The following is an 18,733-nucleotide window of genomic DNA, read 5'->3' on the forward strand; positions in this document are numbered from 1 at the left end:
AAATAATTCAAAATGTCATCGTAACTAATCTCAGCATTATTAATACTCCATATCATATTCAGTATTATTCTTATGTATTCATACCAAACAATATAAGGGATATAAAAATCAAGTTGAGTATTAGTATGTTGTGATTATTTTTTATGTAGTTTTAATACGATGTATTAGAAATAAAATTTTATGTGGGATAGTTTGACTCGGTACATAGTTTTAGAAAGAAAAGAAGGTTTTTAAAACTTCTGGTCCAAAATGAATGATAAAAATTTGTGTAGTTGTAAATCATTTCATTAAGGATAAAATAAACATTTTATAGTTAAATTGTTACTTATTATAAAAATGTGTTATTATTTTTGTGACTTATTAAAAAGAAAAGTAAGTCACATAAGTTAAAACAAAGGGAATATAAAAATGTGTGTTTACAAAGATACCCTCCATAGATTACAAATCTTTAGCTTTGTAAAATGAGAAATGTCTTAAAAGGAATCTGTATGATAACTATGTCATTAATCAACTTAATACATGTATTGAAATCCTTTATATTATTAATACATAGAAATATATCATATTAGTAATACATAATAAAGTGTATGTATATTAACTATGAATAGGCTAAAAAAAAATCAAATAAAATATTAATAATATATACAATTAATCATACATTATTTTATTAATATATTCTGCTAAATGACCCCTAAAAAGAGTGTTATGCTAGTTGCCTACGCAAATATTAGTCAATAATGCAATCATTAGATTGCATAACTTTTATAAATTACATTTATGATTGCACCAAGACTCTTCTCTAACCAAATTACTTCAAATCCATCTAAATTTTATTTGTTTAATTTTTACATTTAAACTACATTTGAAAGTATGCATTTTCCTTTTAAAGAAAGAATCGAATGTGCAATTACTTGTTTTGAAGCAATCCTATTTCACCACGCTTTCGGTCTGACAATTGTTCTTCTTTTTCCGACATTAGCAATAACAAGAATTAAATTTAAATAATTACTTATCCAATCACTTAAAATTTAGATAANAAGGAATCTGTATGATAACTATGTCATTAATCAATTTAATACATGTATTGAAATCCTTTATATTACTAATACATAGAAATATACATATTAGTAATACACAATAGAGTGTATGTATATTAACTATGAATAGGCTAAAAAAAATAATCAAACAGAATATTAATAATATATATAATTAATGCATACATTATTTTATTAATATACTCTGCTAAATGACCCCTAAAAAGAGTGTTATGCTAGTTGCCTACACAAATATTAGTCAATAATGCCATCATTAGATTGCATAGCTTTTATAAATCACATTTATGATTGCTCCAAGACTCTTCTCTAACCAAATTACTTCAAATCCATCTAAATTTTATTTGTTTAATTAGACTCTTCTCTAACCAAATTACTTCAAATCCATCTAAATTTTATTTGTTTAATTTTTACATTTAAACTACATTTGAAAGTATGCATTTTCCTTTTAAAGAAAGAATCGAATGTGCAATTACTTGTTTTGAAGCAATCCTATTTCACCACGCTTTCGGTCTGACAATTGTTCTTCTTTTTCCGACATTAGCAATAACAAGAATTAAATTTAAATAATTACTTATCCAATCACTTAAAATTTAGATAATAATTGTATTACATTTATACATAATTTACAAATAATAAGTGTATAACCTACAACACCATCAACCAACACCGTGATAACTATCACCGTCATTATTACTAGTCACTAGCAACAACTATCACTATCACTGTCATCACGACAAACTATCTCAACCATCATAGCAAGCATAAGAGTTTCATTTTTTAAAATCAATAATGATTTAACTTTATTAACTAATATTTAATTAATTTGTATTTGAATTATATCTTTACTATATACATATGAATAAATTATAAACAAACAATCTTAATGATTTAGTGTTCAAATCTAGAGACAATATTATAATCATTCAGATGTGTTTTAGATTCAGCCATCTAAATTTTAAGAAAAAAAACAAATGAGGCCCTAGAAAAAATTGAGTTGGACCTTGCCATGGCCAATTTGGGCTACTAAAACCAATTTCAGATGCATAAACGTGGTAATTAACTCACCAATCAATCTGGGCCAAACTCAAGAGATTTTATCTTATGGTCTATGGATTACAATCTCAACCCATAATTGCAAAGAAAAATGGGCCAAGTCTGGAGCCTGTTTCAGGTGGAGCAACTGATAAATTTGAAAGTTACATGTTTCATATCTTATTTATCCAAAAAAAATTATTTAGATACTCGAATTATAACATTATATTAAAACATTGAATTTATAGTCATGTCAGAAAGATCGAAACAAATAAATAATAATGGTCAAATAAGTTCACTATGATTGCAGGTTTCCCTCAGAATTTGATGTTTAATTTCGGTATAATAGATAAATATGTCTTTTAATTTAGCTTTAGCTGCCATTTACGACCTCCAACTTTGCGTGTGCACAAACTTGTATAAAATTGAATAAGTAGAATACACATATCCGGCATAATACTCGTATGACGCCACATATGACACAAATTGCTATGTAGGATGTCATGTAGGATGAATGTGTCTATTTGTTCAATTTTATACAAATTTAAATGTCTACCTGTACATATCCAAAACTACAGGTCATAGTTATAAGCTGAAACCAAGTTAATGATCATGTTAATGTATTATTATGCCTTCAATTTATGAATGAATTGCCTTTTGATACATCATATGCAATTGAAAAACCCAACAATTTTGTTTCCATCAAAGTCTTCTTTACACACACAAAAAAAGTACTTTTTCTCCTTACTATTATGTGACAACTGAAGCACTTTTTCCTGGCAAATTGCAGACTTATAGTTGGGTCCATATATCACAATGATAGTGAAGTAAATAATTTTTGTAAATAATTATTTTGCTATAGCAAGTCAAACAGATATGGCCAAGGTAATATTCTAAACGTACATAAAAATAAAAATTGATATTGTTAGATAACATCAATATCCTGCCTATGGTAAGTCCACGAGGGAGCTGGTGCGGCCCGAGTCGGGTGATCATGATCAAACACGATCCTTGTTTGATGGACTTAGTTAAAAAAGTAAAATTGTGTCCTTAGTATCAACTATAGTTTTTGTCATGACAGTAAAAACTTAATCTTGATAGATACAATTACATCGAACTTCCAAATTCCAAAATTAAATGGCCGTAAGGTCTAAGGAGGAGCATATAGTAGAGTTTCGGGACTTTGTTGATGCATCAAATAATTGAAGTAGATTATGACAAAAATCAGTGTAGATAATGCATCATGTCAATGACAATTATATCTAACCATTTGATGCTCATACAAACGAAGAAGCTAAGGATGATTTAGCATTTACTACATACATATAAAAATAATTGTAATTTTATATAAACGATATAATTTATAGACGAGATGGGTAATAAGATTTTTCACTTGACACTTCTAACAAATATGGCTTCCACTTACTTAAAATTTAAATATATATATGAAAATAAAGCTAAAAATATTACTGTACTAAACATATCAACAAAGAATTTATTTATTTTGGGGCAACTTTTTAGGGCCAATCCAATTACCCCCCAATAAGTGGTAGATAGGACCTAAATAGTTATTGATGTATGTGTGTCTAATGCAGCCACACTTTCCTACTTTTTTTGAACTATATATTCATAATTAAAATATCAGTATACACTCATACAAAATCAATACTACTTTACGATGGAGCATATATAATTATTTAATTTTGAAATTTATTTAAGTCATATTTATAGTGCGTAAAAGTTTACAAGTTTATTCACTTTTGAAACATTTTCATTTCAGATATATGTCTAAAATTTTATAGGGTTGAAGCTCAATTACTTTTGTTTAAACTTTCAGACAGATTTGACTGAAATTCAACTATTTTTGTTTGAACTTCAGTCATATGTAGTTGAATTAGTCATTATTGTCTAAACTTTAATAAGAATTTCCTAAAATTTCAAACAAAATATATCTCAAATCATTCCAAAGCAGATAAACATGTAAAAAAAATAGGGTTGAAGCTCAATTACTTTTGTTTAAACTTTCAGACAAATTTGACTGAAGTTCAACTATTTTTGTTTGAACTTCAGTCATATGCAGTTGAATTAGTCATTATTGTCTAAACTTTAATAAGAATTTCCTAAAATTTCAAACAAAATATATCTCAAATCATTCCAAAGCAGATAGACATGTAAAAAAAATAGGGTTGAAGCTCAATTACTTTTGTTTAAACTTTCAGACAAATTTGACTGAAGTTCAACTATTTTTGTTTGAACTTCAGTCATATGCAGTTGAATTAGTCATTATTGTCTAAACTTTAATAAGAATTTCCTAAAATTTCAAACAAAATATATCTCAAATCATTCCAAAGCAGATAGACATGTAAAAAAAAATTAGTATAAATTAAATAACAGTATTCAAATGAGATATCACATAAAATATTTACCAACTAGAACCTTGCACTGAAATTTTGCAATATTACCAAATTTTGCCTTTTGCTTAGTGGGACGGTTACACCAATCGTACCCTATAAATTAAGTATGATAAAGAATTGAGGATAACCTACTAATATTCAAAGAAAAATATACTAAATAGTGGACCACAATCAAGCCTTTAACCCTATAGCCCATTGGTCTAAAATGATTCTTTCAATAATCTATTCCAAAGAATAATACTAAAAACGGCGCTTGGACATAAAAATTGTAAAATTTGAAGAATAAAAGTGAATTTTTTTTTAGTTAAATATAATTTTTACAAATTAAAATTGTAGTTGAACATGAATATATGTCAGAGTCACTTTTAGATTTTTGTGAGTGAAAATTGTGTAAATGATTTTTTGGAGTTTTTTTGTGTATTATGGTAAAAAATTAGAAGGTAATGGAGTGTTGTCTTGCTTTTCGAAAATTTACAATTGTTGATGTCTGTCATAATACTAATTGCAATCTTATAGTAGTACTTATTTTATATAGGCATAACACATAAAAGTGCCCCTTAACTTGGCTTCATTTTACGTTTATGTCCTCCAACTTTGGATATGCACAAGTAGACACTTAAACTTATATAAAATTGAATAAGTAAATACATGAGTCCTACATGATACAATACACGTAGGACAAAAAATGACATGTAGGATATCATGTAGGACATGTGTGTCTATTTGTTTAATTTTATACAAGTTTAACTGTCTACTTGTGCGCACCAAAGTTGAAGGGCATCAATGTGATTTGAAGCCAAGTTAAAGGGCATATTTATGTATTATGTCTTTTATATATCGATCATCATATGTTATTTCAATTATTATTTATCACATTATTTTGTTATTGTTATTATTGTTCTCTTTTTATAGTTTCTACTGTGCTTTCTTCTTTTTTTACTTGAATTTGTTATATTTAAATCGAAGATTTTTTAACAATATTTTAACAGTACACGGTGAAACAGGTCCAAATAATAATGCTTTCCCAAAAAAGGAAAGAAATTATTTCTATGTAGACCCCATTTTTGTTCAGTTTTCTGTATGAATGAATGAGTTTCGTACTTGCCTAGCTAGAGGTTGTGTAGAATTTCTAGACGGATTTCCCAAAGATTTTGCTACTTTTGTTTTAAATTTCTAAAATAGCAAAAGTATAGTCTTTGGAGTCCGTTTGATTTGAATTTACGTTATAATGAGATTAGCTATGATGAAATAAGTTATGCAAAATATATTTATTGAGTATTTGATTTGTTGTATTTAAAATAATATATTTTAAGAACAACCTATTTATTTACAATAACACCCTTCATGAATGTGAAAAGTGTAGGCTCGTCTTAACCCCTAGACCACTAAAGCGATCGTTTGGGGCCCCATATTTTTGGAGGACCCCATTTTTAAGAAAAAGAATTACTTATATATGTAGTTTTTTTTTAAACAAAAAACTGTACTATGAGTGTTATGATTTCTACTAAGAAAACTGCATATGAGTAAATATAGAACCTGAATTTCGTAAGAGACAATTTGATGAAAGTACGATAATGAAATCACAAAGTCATTTGAAGAATCACAAAGGAATTATTAAAACAAATCGATCCTAAAACAGTAATTAATGACTTTACATCTAAAAAGCTAGAAAAGTAGATTTTAAATAAAAGTATATATATATTGATAAAGAAAATAAAATATTAGGGACCCTATCTTAAGTTTCGCTTTAAGTCCCCAATCTTGTGGAGTCGTCCCCGGAAAAGTGATGTATAAAAAGGGTTTAAAAGGATATTTTTGTCGTTTACTACTTTTATCCCGGATTACTATACAATCCAAAGAGAGGAATAAATTATTTCGGTACTAATTATTAATTCACATTCAACGAATCCTATAATTTATTGGGGAAGGTTTTGATTCTTTGCTCAGCTTGGATCGCGATTGAAAACTCTCCGAAAGGGGAAGTCACAAACGAATCCTCTTACGGCTGATGTCCCGAAATAAGTTATTCCAAACTTGACAACCAAACAATAAATTAAGTGGCATTATAATTCAATTCCAAGACTATTTGGTATTATTCTTCACGGCAAACAACCCATTCATTTAGGATTTGTTATTATTGATGATTCNTTATTAATTCACATTCGACGAATCCTATAATTTATTGGGAAAGGTTTTGATTCTTTGCTCAGCTTGGATCGCGATTGAAAACTCTTCGAAAGGGGGAAGTCACAAACGAATCCTCTTACGGCTGATGTCACAAAATAAGTTATTCCAAACTTGACAACCAAACAATAAATTAAGTGGCATTATAATTCAATTCCAAGACTATTTGGTATTATTCTTCACGCCAAACAACCCATTCATTTAGGATTTGTTATTATTGATGATTCTAGATATCGTGCCAGGACCCTCGCGACTTCATATTCTTCGAAGTCATATTTCCAACATTAATATACTACGGACTCTAATCTATATTAACTGAAATTGTTTGATAATGTACAGTGGCGTACGCAAGATTTTTTCAAAGATGTGTCACAAATTAAGGAACAAAAATGGCTCAAGAAGAAAATCAATGAAACTTTTGCTTTAGACCTCCAAAAATTTGAGGCCCGTTAATAGTGAACTTTCTGAAAAAATAATTTTTCTTAAAAATATAAAATTTTGATTAAATTAAAAAATTTCAAAAATTTGTCTATTCTTTAAATAGATATTATTATAGAATTTTAAATTAAATCACTCACATCTTCATATTATTAAAAAAATAATTATACAACATTATTTAATAGGTTGTATTGCAAATAAAAGATTAACATCTTTAAATGAAAATGAAAAAGAAGAAGTTACAGGGCCTTATATTTAATTTTAGATCACTAATTTTGTTGGATAACCTTTGTTAATAATTCAAAAAATAAAAAAAATAATATATATATATATATATATAAATTGATGTTTGTAATTTTTCTTAGAATAATAGATCTCCATTACTGCACGATTAAATTTAGAACAATATGATGTAATATGCACAATTAGTTATTGAGGATCAAATAATAGAGGATTGCAAATAAAAAAAATAAAATAATTAGTATGAACAAGTAAAAATAAAAATTCAAGCACATAATAAAATAAATAGAATAGCAAAAAAATACTAACATGATATGGAGATTCGAGATGTCGAATAATGATAATGGATGAACAAGAACGGAAAGAAGATTGAAGAAACTTAGAAGTAAATATATAAATATAAGGATTTAAGGAGTCAGTACTATTTTTATTCAACTATAATTCTAATCGATAAAGGACTCAAAGATTTTGCATTTTATTTTAATTCTAAAAATAAAAAAGAGTAATTAGATTTTGAATGAATTAGAGTGGATCAATAGGTTTTTAATGAAGGGACCTTCCTACTGTTTTGATTTTAAAACAAAAAATTCTAAAGCGTGGGGAAAAAGGTAAAAATTAAGAGAGAAGGGAAAAAAAATGTGAAAAAACGTGAAAAAAACACATACCAAGGAATCAAACTTGGGACGCAACACATTCAATACGGCACCTTTACCATCTGCACTAGGAGCATTCTCGTGTAAGGGGTGTCCTTTTAATTGTTTTTACCTTTTAATATTTTGATTTTTATTTTTTTATGTAGGAATATTTCGTAAAAAAATTTGACGAAGTCGTGTCACGTGACACACCTTACATGCACATAAATCCGCCCCTGATAATGTACACAACTAAACATATTAAGAAAAATATTTAATAACGTAATTTAAATTTTTTATTTAGTCACTATTCCCTTTATAAAGTCATAAACATAACTTTATAAGTAGATAATAACTGAACTTTCCGTTTGATGATTAGTTCCATGTCTAGTAATCGTATGTGAGTTCGATTGAATTCATTAAATTTTAATTAAATAGTATATTTATATTAATAAATTCATTACATTTATTTAGCTTTTGTCATCTCTTTTGTAGTGTTATTAATTAGGTGAGATATCTCGATGTTTTGCTTACTTAGATCCTCTTTGTCATCATTTGGCCTTTGCCATCTCTTTTATAGCGTTATTAATTACTCGATCGCATATAATATCAACTACATATCCTTAAATAAATTATATTTATCGGTAAAATTTTATTTGAATACCTAAATTATAATTTATTTTAATTAAATATTTGACATAATAGAAATATTTTTATTAGATATTTTATCGTGATCAAATACTTATAAGTTAAATAAGTTAGCTAACAAAATGTGCTTGCTTACTTTAGTTATATACATCAATCAAAACTAGATTGTCATGCGATTTTTCATTTTGCTTAAATTAATGTGTATAACTAAGTGAGGTAACAAACTTTAATGAGTCATTTGGTAAGTGGAATAAGAATAATAATCTCCTGATATTAATTTTTATTCTATATTTGATTTGAGGTATTAACTAATTCTAAATGTATTTTATCTCATTATTTGTACTAAAATAAAGACATTTACAATGAAAGGTGAAATCAAATAATCGCATTATATATTCGTACTTATTTCATCTCACATACCAAACAATTCATAAGTTATTATCTTATTTACATTACGAGTGTTTCCAAATATTTGAGGCGAAAATGTCTATAGAAGTACATTATCATACGTTCAAGTCCTCAATCAAAACATGCTATAATTCAAGTGTCTAAATAAAAATTACCGATAAACTTAAAAGTCTGGCTTGTTCACCTTAATTATTTCTTCGTCTCAATTTATGTGAGGTTATTTAATAGATAATTTTAAAAAATAATATATTAAAATTATAAGACGATAAATTATTTTAGATTGACATAAAAAAATAAGTGCATGAATTAATTTTGGATGTACTACTCCACCTTTAATCATAAGTCTCAAATTCAAACTTGAAAGAGAATCCTATTGAAAGTATTCTCCCAAATAAGCGGCACAACTTAAATTTAATTGAGGCTTCAATTCGAACTCGAATAATTTTGGATGTCATTTTCAGGAATCTGTAATTTCGTCGTGTTTTAGTAGAGTGTTTAGGGCGATTTTGATATTAGCATCTTTCTCTCAAAAGCTGTGTAAAGCAAAAAAAAAAATCCACCGTTTTTCTGAACTGTCGCTCCGTGTTCAACTCCTTGGCAGACATACCAAAATGGAGAGAGAAACTTAGAGAGAGAAAGAGAGAGAAACATAATTTCAAAGTAACATTACCAATTGGCACACAAAAAGGAAAATCAATCTGCAGGAATTTTTTTACAGAGAAAAAAATCATCCTGCTGGACTGATTTTCCTTCAACTTCATTGCCTGTTGAAAATTTGTTCTTTTTTTTTTCTCTCCAAACTCAATTTGGGGAATTGGGTTGTTTTCAAAATCGTCAATTTTGGGTTTTTAGATGAAGGATGTTGATATTCAAAGTTGGTTTATTATAATGTAAATACGAAAAAGAAAGAAAAAAAGATGTCGTTTTATATTGGTCATGAGGCTCCAAAGGTTGGTTTTTTTCCTCATGAAATTTTGTTTTGTGGAGATAAGAAAATAATGTGTTGTTTTATTATGTTCTGCTTTTGGTTATTTAATTGTGATGATGATGGTTGTTGTTGTTGTTGTTATGGAGAGTAGCTGTGGAGGAGAATTTGTGTAGAGACAACAACAGAGATTAATCTTCTTGCCGAGAATTGGAAGTATATTCTTGGTGGATTAATATTTCAGGTTTCTATTTCTTTCTTCATTTTCATCAACTTTTGTTGCAGAGAATGAAAAGTTCTTTAGATTTGCAACAACTGAAAACACGTAGGAGAAAGGCTTTTCTTACAGTTTTTGGCAAAAGCTGAACTTTTTTTTTTAATCTTCAAAGGTTTGGAACAAATGCTACAAGTTTTGGGCATGGAAAATGATATAGCCCTTATTAATTGGGTGTGTGTTGTTTTTGTTTGGTATAATACATTAACGTGCCCTTTTAACTTGCTCATTTGACATATATGGCCTCCAACTTTAGTGTGCGTAGACACTTAAACTTTTATTGAGTTGAACAAGTAGATACACTCTTTCTACTTGGCGCCCTACATGGCAATTCACGTCCTACACGCATCCTACATGGCGTCCTTGTGTATTATGCCATGTAGGAGGTGTGTGTTTACTTGTTCAACTTTATACAAGGTTAAGTGCCTACTTGTGCACACCCAAAGTTGTAGGGCATGACTAAGTTAAAAGGACATATGTATGTATTATGCTGTTTTGTTACGGTGGAAATTTTTTATTAGATTGTCGAATGATTTTACCGGGGTACCTGGTTGGCCAAATGCAGGAAATAGTATTTTCTGATTAATTGATGTAGTTGTAAATTTGCGGAGAGTTAATGTCTGCCTTTTATGGATTAAGAATATCCATCTATAATGGTGTATATTAGACTAAAAATTAAGATGACTACGATTTTCTCTGTTTTCTTTCTGCTAAGGTTAGCTTATCTAGTATTGACTTGCATAAGTAGCAAAATATTACTCATCAAGTTGCGGGTGAGGAGAGATTGAGAGACATCGAATTTTGCTTTCTTTCATTTCGTGTAACAATTTGTGGTTTTACATTTCGTACGTACACTTTTTGCTGCCATTGAGTACTGTCGTTGACTACTATATGATGTATCACCAAGTTGTGCACGAAGCCATCAGGCCGAGGGGCATGTTTGCTTGGGTGTCACACATTGTAGGGAAAAAGACGTTCTAAAATTGAGTTTCTACTTTTGATCATTGTTAATTTAGATGAGTTTATCTGTCTCGTTTCTTCAGTACATCCATGGACTTGGTGCTCGTGGGGTTCATTACTTACATCGACCTGGACCAACTCTTCAGGACGCTGGCTACTTTCTTCTTCCGGTTAGTTTTATTTATTGTTTTTCTACATCTGTCCGCTATCTTGGAAGAGGTGTATTCTTATTTTCTTCTTCTTCTTTCCTTGTAAACTTCCAGGAGCTTGGGTCAGACAATGCTTATATAAGCGAAACTGTATTCACTACCATTTTTCTATCTTTTGTCTTGGTGAGTTGGTTTTCACATAAATCTTTCCATCACTAGCTAACACTGAGTCTCTTTGTTCCCTCTTTTTGTTAGTTATAAACTTTTTACGTGTACTTGAATATGTTCAAGGCAAACTGTGAGGCCAAGCTAACTTTAGGTTTTAAAAATAGGGAATGCCTGGACATAAGACTCTAGAAATGATAACGTGGTGCCACAATGATTTCATAATCCTCACCTGGCTATTATCTTGTCTTAACGTTTATAGTTTATTTATTTACCTATGAAGTGAATTTTTGTGTGTTATTGATCTAATTGTTACTCGTCATTTACCGCAGTGGACATTCCATCCTTTCATTTTTAAGACCAAAAAGATCTATACGGTTCTGATATGGTGCAGGGTCCTGACATTCTTAGTTGTAAGTGCCCTTTTTCTTATATTTCACCTTCCTTTTGTTTCATAAGTCAATTTTCAATTAGAGTAGTTTCTTTCATCATTATTAATTTATTATATATATGATTTATGTTGGGCAAAAGATGACTTTCTGTTCTCGTCCGATAAAATACGTATGTTTGTTCGTTGCTTCCGACATTTAGAGAGAACCTCGACTGATGTATTATATCTTCTAATTTGTTAAATAATTGTTTGGTACAGGCTTGTCAATTTCTTCGGATGTTAACATTCTATTCTACACAGCTTCCTGGTCCAAATTATCACTGCCGTGAGGTAGAAATGGTCCAATTGATGATTTATTGGTTTGCGGTTGGTTAGTGGTCTCTATGCGTTGTGCATCACCTTACAGTTTATTCTGCAATTTCCAGGGTTCAAAGCTTGCCACACTTCCTCGGCCTGATAATGTTTTAGAAGTTCTACTACTTAATTGTAAGTTGCATTCACGTTTACATATATAGCATTTTCGGTCTTTGGGTTGTTTATCTTTGGTGCTTAAATGATCTTTATGGCAGTTCCTCGGGGCTTACTTTATGGTTGTGGTGATTTGATATTTTCATCGCATATGATATTCTCCCTAGTCTTTGTGCGGACGTATCAGAAATATGGCACACGAAGGTAATATAATTGCTTTGATATTACTATGTTCTTTTATGAGTAGGAGTTGGGACTGATGTCCAAATTTAGCTTTACAACTGGTGAATGCGACTGTGCAAGTGATATTATAGATGATGTTGGGGATAAAGCTTTTTAGATCAGTCCTAACTCCTACACATAATATCACTAATCATTTTAATTAAATCTGATATAAAAGAAGAGAATGAATATTTTATTTTTCCAGCTCAGCCTGATCTTGTCACCGAATGTTTAATTTGATTCTGCAGGTTTGTAAAGCAATGTGCTTGGATAGCTGTTATTGCTCAGAGCTTTTTAATTGTTGCATCGCGTAAACATTACACTGTAGACGTTGTTGTGGCATGGTGAGTCCCTTTTTTCGGCTTGAGGTGCTGTCTTGCATAATATTCGCAAATGACTAACGTATTTGCCCTACTGTTTTCCTACAGGTACACTGTTAATCTAGTAGTGTTCTTCGTTGACAAAAAATTACCAGGTTAGGCATTCAGTTTTAAACTTCCCTCCGAACAAATTCTTTTATCTGGTTTTATTTACCTCTTATTAACACTCAAAAGAGAAGGGTAAGGAAAAGCTGAAATATGAGCTGTTTCTTGCAGAACTGCCTGACCGCACTAGTGCAGCCTCATTGCTACCGGTAAGCAAGGATAGCAAGACTAAAGAAGAGAATCACAAACTTCTGAACGGAAACGCAGATCCTGAAGATTGGGTATGGAGATTTACCCATTTCTTTTCCAGTTAGATATCATCTGTAGCTAATGAAATTGCTTTCTTCATTGTTTATAGAGGCCTAGAACACAAATCAACGGGATGATCATGGAAGATGGTAACGCGGTCCATGTTGAAGCAGCAACAAATGGTGTATAGACAGTAAAATGCATAGAGCGCAACTAACTGAACCTGGTTGACGCACTGCTGTTCAATGTTCCAAGTTCAATAGTTTTGGTCTGTAGTGTAGGATACGAAATCTAGATGATATGCTTTGAATGTCTCTATGGTCCCTAAGCTTAACTTTCGTGGCTTCAATGTATCATGGAATTCGATTTTTCTTCCGATAATGCAATTATTTTCTAGTTGTGCTCACCAAATTTTTAGTACACTTGTTCATTTCTTAAAAGGGTCGAAGAGAAATGTGAAATATGTAAAGATGTCCGTTGCTATAAGCATTCATGACGAATTTACAAGTTTTACGATGGTCCTTTGGGACTAAGGCGTAGTTATCGTTATGGTTATTTAGTTGCACTAACAAGTTTTACTAATCAAGAACCACTATGTATTCATAAATAGTAAATTTCTTTATGTATGGCCCCATTTACATGTTTGCTGCAGATGAAGATAGAGATTGCACCTAAATAGCCCCTTCATTTGGGGTATTTTTGTCATTTTAATTATTTTATCATCGATAACTAATTTTGGTAGTGTTGTTCTACCCTATTCGGGTACGAATTACTAGTCCTAGTATAACTTATTCCAAAGTTAGTAACCAAACAACGAATAAGATAGTACTAATTTTTTATCCCAAAACTATTATCTTGTTTTATATAGTAGAACCTAATATTATATATGGTTCGTTATAATGACAATTCTGGTAATTTATCTTTGGACTAATGAGTTCAGGATTTGTGTATTATAATAATTTGGGAGAATTTTATTTCCAATCAAAGGTTATGCCACCTTCATGTGTACCTTTTTTTGTCATTGCTAGCTGATTTTTTATTCCCAATCTTATAACTAATATTTTATTAAATACTTCATATTGCATAAAGTTGTTTCTATTGAACACAAATTTGACAAAAATCAATGTAGGACACATTGTGCATCATGTCAATGACAAGTATCTAATTGGTACATATCTTGAGTGGAGTAGGTCTTCCGTAACTTTTCCTACAAATATTTTGATTAAATCAATGAAGAAAAATCCATCTTAGTATTTCAGTAAGAATCTCTTTTTCACTTGCATTTTTCCTATGAGTTGATTTGATGAAAACTATATAGAAAAGTCTTATTTTATATTACAAATTCACGATAGAAAAAATCTGTATAAGTTGTAGTGAGTGATAGATAGGCTGTCAACAGCTAGTTATGCAACTATTGTTGTTACATTTGACAGGCAACATGTTTGTGAGTGAGATATTGAGTATGGATATTGTCATAATTAGGGTATGTTTGTCTGTCTAACAATCACTATTCTTACTGTTATTAAGTCTATTTATACTGTTATTGAAGGGGTCCTCTTGACACCTTTGTGGTGCTACACATTATAAACATAATGGACCTACTTGTTTCTTTTAGTGATGTTGATCATCATTCATTTGGTCCCAATTCATTAATAGGTCCAAATTTTGAGGGATTTGTAATCGTTTGGTTCGAGGGATAAAAGGATTACATATAATTTTAGAATTTAATTTAGAATAGTAACTTATAGTAATTCTGAGATTAACAATTTCGGGATTCTTTATATCATAGTCCATAATTATGAATACCAATCATAGTTAGTTAAACATCAAGACAACACATTTGTCTTCTCCAAAACTTTTCTTCTAAGGTCCCTTTAAGATATTTAGATGAGGTGAACATTGAAATAAAAGTTTATCGCGATTTATGATCTAGTTTAAACCAAAATATATGGTATATTTTATATACCTTGTATATTTTATTTTTAGTTCAATGAACCAAACATATGCTAATAAGAATATATTCATATAATATATATATATATATAAAAGAGAACCTTAGGCCCGCCTATGTGGCGCCACCACAAACAAGGATTCTCTTTTAATTTATTTATTTTCAAAACTAGCATTCACCTTTCATGAAAAGTTGTGACTTTTATAAAATGTTGTAACATTTATGAAAGTTTGTGACATTTTCGAAGAGTTGTAACCTTTCCGATAAGACACAATAAATATTTGTTCACGCTATACTTTGTTGTCTATAAATAGAGGGGTTTCCTCTCATTTTAAAATAATGAAAATTTTGAACTTCTTTTCATTTTTCTTCTGCACAATTAAATATTTGTGTATTTTGCTCCTGTTGTGTGGCTCACTGACACCATTATTTTTATATCATAACACTGGTGAATAAAATTGTTTCATCCTGAGAGGACCTATTTCTTTAAACCTCGGGTACTAGAGGAGAATAATTTCCTTAAGGAGACACTCTGCATTCAGTGGGCTCGATTTTTTTTTTCTGTTTCATTCTATTGTTACAGATCCGGGTATGTTTTTTTATGGTCATTAATTTATGTTTATAATATTAATTGTTGTTTTTGAGTACATATTTTAAACTTTGTTGTTTATGTTTGTTCAAAGTTATTGTTATAAGTATTTGTTAGTACAAACTCTATGTAAATCCAACTACTGCAGATTCACAAAATACATTTTTTTACAATATTCTCCAAAGAAATCTTTTCTTCTCCAAAAGATCAAGCCTAAAAATTTATATGATTTTTTTGTTGTTGTCATAATAATGTTAATATTAACAGGAGTAAAAAAATAAATAGAAAGTCAAATGATAGAATTAAAACTAGCAATTTATTACAATTGTATGATACGCAATGATGACTATTCTCTCGCACCAAAGTACCTTTTTGAACTTTTTTTCCATTATTCCTAACTTCTCTTTTACCCTTTTCAAGGATCCTTTATATTTTGTTTGTGCATAACATCAATTCCAAAACGTTATCATAACTATATTACATATGAAATTTGGATTTTTGAAAATTGCATTTTAATTTAAAACACATAATAACTACATATTACTTATTGGTATATCATATGATTATGGAACCTTTGCTCTTGATGAAAAACATTAGTTATATATATATTTTAAAAAAATATTTAATATTTTGAAAATAATTGATAGTGTTATACTAACGAAATTCGCAAAGAAGAAAATTGAGAAAAATATTTATTTAACTCTCTAATTAAAGATATTATGTAACCATGCATATAGATGATAAAAATAAATTAACCATTGTAAAATTTCAAAAGCAAATTAATGAATCTGTAAAATAAAATTATGTAAACTAGGAGAAAATAGTGTTATGATTTGTAATTTTGCCTTTTCTTTTAATAAAAGAAATGGTAAACTATAATTGAATAACCTCTTTACTCTTAAAAATAATTTTTATATTACAATACTAACATTAAAATACCAGAAAAGTTCTATTCTAATAAATTTTAAAGAAAAATATTCTAACCGCGCGGACACATTTACTAGTTATAATATATAATAATATAATCATTATTAATTTCGAGATAACTTATTTACCAATAAAATTATTAAAATTACTACTAACCCAAGATTCAGTGATGCAACACCTTCAAATTAATTATTTCAAATATAATATACTATGAATTGGATTTGCCAGCTCCAATCTTAGCATTTTCCTCCTATATACTGACTAGGTCAAGTCACTGTTTATTTTTTTGAAAAAAATTAGGTACTTTTGAATTCAAGATTCATAATGGAATAAAAGTAATAATTTTCTTTTAATATATAGCGGAAGATATGAAGTTATCCATTGGCAAAATTGAATAAAAAAATGAAAATGACTTGACTTGACATGGTCTAAAACTTGGTTCATAAAAAATAATATTGACCAAATTCTAATTGGTGATACTTCACCTAGAATTGCATGAGTCTAAATCAAATCCATTGGCTTTTATCCTTTGGAAGCTACTTTTATTGGATTAACCCCTGCGTTGTAACACTTTTTTATCTGAAGTTTGGATATCCGATATGAAATTATTATTTTAAATTAATATGTAATTTGAGATTTTATGATTTATAAAGACAATATGGAGATATGCAATTTATTAATGTGACCTCTTAAAATATTCTAAATTGTGTATTCAAACAAACTTTAATTTGAGATCAATTTGATTTCACATCCAGTTCAATGGGGCTCTTAGTGTTTAATACTATTTTTGAAGTCCAATGAATTGAAATTTACATCAAGAAACTTCACTTTTGCGAAATAAAATGCGTAGTTTGAACTTCCCAATTCAAATTGATATGAGATCTCTAGTTTTGAGTGTGTCAATAATTTTTTTGTTATTTGAATGCAAAATGAAGATTTTAGATATCAAATAGCCATTAACAAATATTAGAAGCATTCCTTTGAGTTTTAGTTAAAACTATTCAGGTTTATTTAACAAAAATATATTCGCATAAAAATGTATATAAGCCATGTAACTTTTTATATACATATTTTATTACTAAATCATAGTCAAGGTGACATTATTCACCTTGAGACTCAATCCTAGGTTCTAATTTTTTTTATAGCAATGAATTAACAAGGAATTTAGAGATCACCTAGGACATTCTCCTTTTTATTTAAATAGATTAATAGGACATCATTATGTTAAGATGTACTAGATGTACTTAAGGATGACTTAATTAGTTTAAAGGAGGTCATTCACATAGATTCAGAATTGATTCCCTTTTGATATTTTTTTCCGACTATAATAGAGATTATAACGACGGCGGGTTACTTGAGTTTTCAAAATAAAAAAATACACTAAACCAAATATACCCCTCGTTTAATTAAAAAAATTACCTCATTCATTTTTTTTGCACTCAAGCTTAACCCAATTAAGAAAGATAAATTTTCATCTATTCAAACCGTATCCAAAATCATTTTATAACTTAGTAGAGGAATTGATTTTTCGTTTTCAAGTCGGGTCTAGAAGTGTATAAAAGGGGTGAAATAATTTTTGAAAGCCACGTGATATTTTTGAAATTTAAAAAGGAATATTATAATTTTTTTAATTAAGTAAATATAGATATATATTAATGAAAAAGGTAAATATTCATCATTTATTAAACGATATCAATATATGCCTTACTTTTTTAATAATAAATATATATGCTCTAAATCATAAAATTAAGAGAAATATTTACCCTTTTTCCATTTTTAAAAATTGCGTCCAGCTAAAAACATCATATATTTTGAATCAGAAAGTAATTTTTTATAGTCATTTTGTCAGATCTTGTGAATCTGATATCATTTTCTCTATCAAAAACTTAACAAGTTAACTTCAAACTAAAAGTCATAATTTAGTTAAGCAAAATTATTGAAACATTTTTTTTATTTTAGGAAAGTGAGTAGGAAGAGAAATCAAAGA

The 18,733-nt window shown here is 29.0% G+C and overlaps 1 protein-coding gene across 1 annotated transcript; it reads left to right on the top strand.

The window, feature by feature from the left end:
* Positions 1-9,786: 9,786 nt before the first annotated feature.
* LOC125864405 (phosphatidylinositol:ceramide inositolphosphotransferase 1-like) lies at positions 9,787-13,528 on the top strand. The gene is made up of 12 exons (XM_049544403.1): positions 9,787-10,001; positions 10,131-10,220; positions 11,294-11,380; positions 11,474-11,542; positions 11,857-11,937; positions 12,174-12,245; positions 12,341-12,401; positions 12,485-12,587; positions 12,854-12,949; positions 13,034-13,080; positions 13,202-13,311; positions 13,389-13,528. Exons 1-12 carry the CDS (start codon positions 9,969-9,971, stop codon positions 13,467-13,469), a joined length of 930 nt encoding a protein of 309 aa, XP_049400360.1. The 5' UTR covers positions 9,787-9,968; the 3' UTR covers positions 13,470-13,528.
* Positions 13,529-18,733: the final 5,205 nt, after the last annotated feature.

Source organism: Solanum stenotomum, chromosome 5 (genome assembly GCF_019186545.1).
Source record: "Solanum stenotomum isolate F172 chromosome 5, ASM1918654v1, whole genome shotgun sequence".
NCBI classification, from domain to species: domain Eukaryota; kingdom Viridiplantae; phylum Streptophyta; class Magnoliopsida; order Solanales; family Solanaceae; genus Solanum; species Solanum stenotomum.

What these genes read in the sequence shown, in the direction of transcription:
- LOC125864405 (XM_049544403.1), top strand. Translation starts at nt 9,969, where the DNA reads ATGTCGTTTTATATTGGTCATGAGGCTCCAAAG. An exon ending in CAGAAATATGGCACACGAAG is followed by an intron (nt 12,588 to 12,853) that starts GTAATATAATTG and finishes TTGATTCTGCAG; the next exon opens with GTTTGTAAAGCAATGTGCTT. An exon ending in GTAGACGTTGTTGTGGCATG is followed by an intron (nt 12,950 to 13,033) that starts GTGAGTCCCTTT and finishes GTTTTCCTACAG; the next exon opens with GTACACTGTTAATCTAGTAG.